Here is a 6,420-nt window from a genome sequence, read left to right on the forward strand (position 1 = left end):
AAACATCTGATCCAAAACAATTCTTGATTTTTTTTATGTGAAAAATTGTATGATTAATAATGTAACTAGAAACAAATTGAAGGCAAACTGTTGGTATGTTTTATATTGGAGAAAATCTCTGCTCTGATTTCAGAGGGATGACGGCAGTTTCAGACACAACCAGCAGAGGGAGCGCTGCACTTAGCTCTACCATGCTATCCGGAAGACCAGTGTAAATATTGTCGTGACGTTTATCCACCACCATCAGCTGCTTTGCCCCTGCAGCTTAAAACGGCAGTGATTTTTCCACCCTGAGATATCCACTTTGAGTCCATCCACGTCTCTTTTCGTTGCTCCTGTCTCTGATCCTCTGTATCTGTTTCCTGTCCCGCTTGATTCTTGTCCCTAACATGCAGAAAAGAAAGAAGCCAGAACCGATCCAGCTGAACCCGATTCCTGATGGAAACACTATCAACGGAACAGGAGCCTCAGAGTGAGTGTCCATCAATAATCTGCTGTTCATATTCAGATTCTCAGCTATGACCTAATTATGGGACAATCATGTCAGCAGGGAATTTGGCGTGTGTGTGTGTGTGTGTGTGTGTGTGTGTGTGCGTGTGTGTGTGTGTGTAGGGGGGTGTGTGTGTGTGTGTGTGTGTGTGTGTGTGTGTGTGTATAAACTCCAACCTGAGACTCTGCACCAGGCGAATGTGTGTTTCAATCTGATTTTATTGATCTGCGCCTCCTGCAATTATCAGTTGAAATGTTTTAAATTTTTTAAAAGCCTAGCAAAAGTATTTCTAGAGCGCTTTTGTAAAATGGTCTACACATCTGGTGTCTGTCTTTAGTTGCACCTATGAATTTTACACTTTGTTGATCTGTTTAATTGTAAAATATAACATTAAATGAGTTCAATTACAATCATTGTTAATTTAAAATGAATAAAACTAATAAATTTTTAAAATGTAGTTTTTGTTAGAGTTTTCAATAAATTTGACTTTTTTTTGTCTGAATTTGTAACAAAACAAATAAGACAAAGTAAAAGTATAAGAGAATTAAAAAAACAAATTTCCAACCTTCTTCTGACCCAAAATATATAAAAGTTGCCTGGATTTATTTCCATTTACATGGGTGTTTGTTGAAAAAAAAAAAAAAGTGCCTTGAGTTAGTGCACAATTAAGCTTTCACAAGTATTTGTAACTAAAAAGCCAGGACTTTAATGATCTTTGTAGGAAGGAAATAAATTATGTGTTTTATAAATTTGCTGTCAATCATTTTAGAAAATTGTATTGGTATTATATGAACAGTTTACATGTAAAGTAAAAATATCCTACAAAAAATTAAAAGTAATAAATTAATAATCACAAAATCATCATTAGCATCAAGCATTAGATAATGTAAGTAAATAATGAAGTAAAAACTAATGCTAAAAAATGCTACTGATGCCACCTGTACTTCCATAGCACAATGACAGCAAAAACCGTTATTTTATCAGTAAAACTGTTAGAGCACTGACTTATCATCACTGTTATGAAGAGAAGGTTAGAAAAACATTTTTGATGGTGACCTTTGTTCTACTTTGTTCATACTTCTAGTTGTGGGTGGGGGGGAAACTGTTAAAAATATATTGTTTACCATTCCTTCCCAATGTAATCACCACTGTATGTAAACCACATCTCTCCAGAGCCCTTTGTACAGGAGCGTGCAGCTAAAGCAATATGCTAAATAACACGTGTTCATAGTTTTAGTCTATGCACCTGTTTCTTTCTCACCACCTTTTGCCCAGACATAATAATGAAGAAATAAAACTGTTGTGACACAAAGCCCAGCTTTATCGCATGAGGAAAAAGCTTGTGTCAGTGCTGCTATGAACTGGTTCGACTGAGATGAATATTATGTAACATGTTTACTTACTGTGAGGCTGCTTCTGTAACATGTCATCCAGGGCAAAACATGTTATACTTCTATCATTAGACAAAACTTCTGGAGACAGAACTGCTGCATATGAGCTTTAGCCTGTCATTGTTAGAACCTGCAGATGATAATGTGGTGTTTGGCGCGAGGCTGTTAACATTCCTGCTACTGTGGACAAGCTGCAACAGGATGAAGGGCAGTAAACCCTGAAGAGGAACCCTGAAAGTGTGGAATCTCTTCATCCATAATAGGACTCTATCACACAGTATGAACCTCACACTGACAGTCTGTTGCAGACTGGTGTTATTCTGTCACTCTCACTGTTAGAAACAGCTGTGCAACAAAAGAATCAAAAGCTACAGGTTTCAGCATCGTCCACTGCTGCATAACCAGAATCAAACCAGTAAGGTCAAACACCTGAACTTCAACTTTAAAATATCTGTTGAAATCTACCAATAATTGCTTGTCTACTTTAGTGTTTACTGCTGATCAGCTTCATTCTTGTGCCACGCACAACTCCCCAAAAACACATATGAAAAATGATCAGTTTTCCCCTTCAGTTCTTTAAAAGCTAAATTCTATGCTGCTTTATTGTCTGTCATTTTTTAGTGAATAGAAGTACACCACTGCAGAGTATCTTTACATTTTCCTTGAAACGAAATATGAGAAACTTTTATGCGTAAAATTGGGACTCTCTTTATGTGCGATCTTGCCAATAGCAATAGATGTGCTGGAAATGAAAATCAGATGTCTGCTGTTAACAGGACTTTAGAAGATTATTGGGGCAAATAATTTACTATTTAATAACCTCATGCAGAATTCAATTTGGCTTTACCACCTGGTTTTTGTCTCGGCAGACAAACTCGTAAAAAGAAAAAAAAAATTGTTAGAATATTATGATGGCTCAAATTTGTGTATTTAAAGTACAGAAAATTACTTTTCTAAAAGTTTAAACGTTTTTTTTTTTTTTTTGTATACATAATATACCGTATCTATTCGCAGCATCAGAATTGTGGTTGCAATAACTACAGTTTTGAATGTGTCCTTGTTTAAAAACATGCATTTCAAAACATAAGCACATTGCTGTGGATGATTTGGAACACCACAGTCAGCAAATATAATGGTGGTAAATAAGCTTAATTCAATGACGAGCCTCTTCCCAGAAACCAGACCATTACAGCAGGGTGAAAAAAACAGGACTGCCCATTTTCTAGTCGGCCAGAAGCTTTCACAGTGTGAAATGGCTGTCGGTTCCTGCTGCAGCACACTCAGAGACCCACTTTATGTTTAAGCCAAGAATGCAATATTAAAGCAGGAGAGATGATAGCAAATCAAAAGGTGTCCAGAGTAGTGTTATCTAACCAAATCTTGGAAATCTCATGACAATATGTATTATAATTTATAATTTGGAGTAGTTTCTCAGGTTTATTATTCATAGTGAGGTTAATTTTTCATGTTTTTCTTTGCATATTTTGCAATAAAGTCGATGCTCAGAACTCCCTAGATGGCACGCCACCGTTTTCTGAAATAAGTTTTATTCTGTTAAAACAAGTGCAGAATAAAACTTGTTTTAAACTACCTACTACCATCTACCATTCAGAAGATTACATACACTTCTTATCAGTATATCATATTACGGGGTTTTTCAATATTTTTCTAAGGTGGAATAAAAATGTAACATACATAACACTATCCTGGGACAGTGCTACATTTTTTGTTTCAGCCTTGAATTTTCTGTTTCGCTCATTTGAGTTAAATTGTGACATGAAATGAAACAAAATTGGTTTAGATGATTAGAAACAATCCAGGAACCTCGGAAACCTAAGTCCATCATATGCTGGACAATCTGCGACTGCAGTGTCACGCTTTGCCCTGATAAAATAAGTCAAATGTTTTATGGTCAAATGAGACTAAGATATTTAATCGCAGTACAAGAATAATGTCCAGAGGAGTCAAACGGACGTTTTTAGACATAAGAACATTGTGCAAGTTGTCAAGTGTGATGGTGGCAGAATAATGCTGAGGGTCTGTTCCATAATAATGAAACAGACCCTCAGCATTGACCTGCCAGTCATACATTTTTTAGTTGTCCTCAAATCATTACCGAAATGTTCAAAATAGTTGTTTAAGCAAGACAAAAATGCCAAAATATCAGAACTGGATTTGGAGTAGATTGAACATTTGTGAACTGTACTTTAAAGCCTAGTTTGTGCCTCAAAATAAACTAGTTCTAATGAAGAGTGGTCAAATTCTGCCAGAATTTGCAAGAAGCTTGTTAATATCTATCAAAAGTGTTTGAATGACTGTGTGAATAATTCTGTCCATCTGGATATCAGAAAAAAAAATCTAAAAATGTTTACCACCAACATTCTTTTAGGTTGTGTCATCAGATATCTCTGAAAAAGAAGAGTTTAGGTAAACCAGCTGGGAATGTAACCACTGCACTCAAGTGTATGTAACGTTGTCCAACAGGTGTACCTTCTCTAAACGGGAAAAAAAGGCATGTCATCTTATCTACAGAGATCTTTGAGACAACTTGCAGAAACGATTTTCTCCTTTGCTTGATATTCTTGCTGGATGTCCTTGGATGTTGCGTGGACGGCAAACAAAAGCCAGCTTCTGCCTGAACCTGAAGGTGTGTGTGTGTGTGTGTGTGTGTGTGTGTGTGTGTGTGTGTGTGTGTGTGTGGGTGGGGGTGGGGGGTACTCTACACATCTTGAATGGAGTGTGTTCCAGGCTGCTACTGTTCTCAGTGTCTCCCCGCCTCCTCCACCTCCAGCTCTTGTGAAACGAACAAACGCCCACACCACCCACATCCAGCCGAAACACGGCACCTTGTCTCCATGGATATGCAGTTCCACTATCAAAAAATAAAAGCACTTAACCCTCTCTGTGCTGCATGGAGAGGAGCGTGTGCTTCTCTCCAGCGACTCGTGATTTACTTAGTGCAAAGAAAAAAAAAAGAAGAGTTCAATCATCGCCGAGCTTAATGAAAAGCGTCCCGTCTCTACTTCAGTGTCCTTTCATGCAGATTGGGAGCTTTGTCTGTGCAAATGACCAGGCTAGAGGTGATTTCTGCTTTTGTTGAGGATGAAAATGCATCATTCTGCTTATTTAACTTTTATTTTTAAAAAAAATTAATAAAAAATATACAAAATAAATTTTATCTCACAATTAACTGATTAATGCACTGCGTTATTGGGGTTTCATGTGATAGACCACTAAACCTGTAACCGACGTTTTGGCCTTTATGCAAAACATAACACTGCACACCACCCTGAACACACCATTCTCACTGTGTGTGAAACATGGTGGTGGCAGCATGATGCTTTAAAGATATTTATTTTTTGCTGGATCTTACATAAGTGTAATTAAGATATTGGAAAGGTCATTAGAGTTAAAATGCCCTCATTTTAATTGGAACATTGCATAAATGCATTTGAGTATTTTTATTGGAGGAAATCACAGATTATGCAAACTGGTGATTTTATGTTTTTTTTTTTTTTTAGAACAAACTTGGAGGCTTTGCAGAAAAAGCTGGAGGAGCTTGAGCTGGACGAGCAGCAACGGAAACGCTTGGAGGCCTTCCTGACACAGAAGCAGAAAGTGGGAGAGCTGAAGGATGACGACTTTGAGAAGATCTGCGAGCTCGGCGCAGGCAACGGAGGCGTCGTTTTTAAAGTCTCACATCGACCATCCGGTCTGATTATGGCCAGGAAGGTGAGCTGCTGCGTGTGTAGTGTCAGTGAAGAGGCTGTTTGCTTGAACACTGAACTTAATTTCCAAGAAATGTGCCCAAAAAAAAAAAAAAAAAAAACTCTTCAGGTTTCTTCTTTTATAGCAACTCAGCACATGCAAAATGAGTTAACAAAAACATGGATTAGAATGCACTAGTGATTTTCTTTGTCATCACAAAGCAAGTTATTATAATATTATGGCAGGAAAAACTTTCCTTCTATGTGCATTCTGCTTAGATACCCTGTAAGAGATCAGTGTATGTGTAAAAAAAACATATTTCAACATAACTATTTAATCTTTTTAAATCTTCTAAAATGGAGTTTCCATTACTTGAAGCTGATGTTTTGACTCCAAAAAAAGCAGAGCACATGATTTCTCTCTTAGCATCGTGTTCTGCTGTGTGTCCTTGGGCATTGTGTGGAAGCAAACACTTTTCTGGCCTGTTGCATAAGAACAGTGCTTGTTTTCTCCAGCACCTTTAGTGGGGTGGGCTCCTCATGCACAGTACTTCACTAAACTATTCATACCTCTCAAACCTTTTTAATGTTTTGTCATTGTAACACAGAGTAGAGCATAATTGAGAACTAAAAGGAGATGATACATGCTTTAACATGTTTTTATAGATAAGAAATGTAGCCATTGATCCACCTTCTGACGCCGTTTTTTGGTGTCTGTGTCTAGCAGTTCTGAAAAGACTGTGATTTTTGCTAACTAGCTAAAATTCAGTCAGATTGGCTGGAGAGCCTGTGTACGCAACAACTTTTACCCTGTTCTAACGCCTAAATATAC

The 6,420-nt window shown here is 37.4% G+C and overlaps 1 protein-coding gene across 1 annotated transcript in view; it reads left to right on the top strand.

The window, feature by feature from the left end:
- Nucleotides 1-205: 205 nt before the first annotated feature.
- The window catches only part of map2k1 (mitogen-activated protein kinase kinase 1), a 12,908-nt gene continuing 6,693 nt past the window's right edge, over nucleotides 206-6,420 (top strand). The window contains exons 1-2 of the mRNA XM_015047169.1: nucleotides 206-472; nucleotides 5,403-5,613. Of these exons, the coding sequence (XP_014902655.1) occupies nucleotides 390-472; nucleotides 5,403-5,613 (294 nt within the window). The 5' untranslated portion in view covers nucleotides 206-389. The remainder of the gene's footprint in view (nucleotides 473-5,402; nucleotides 5,614-6,420) is intronic.

The sequence above is a fragment of the Poecilia latipinna genome, unplaced genomic scaffold (assembly GCF_001443285.1).
Source record: "Poecilia latipinna isolate Pla-1442-1.1 unplaced genomic scaffold, P_latipinna-1.0 Scaffold811, whole genome shotgun sequence".
Taxonomy (NCBI): Eukaryota; Metazoa; Chordata; class Actinopteri; order Cyprinodontiformes; family Poeciliidae; genus Poecilia; species Poecilia latipinna.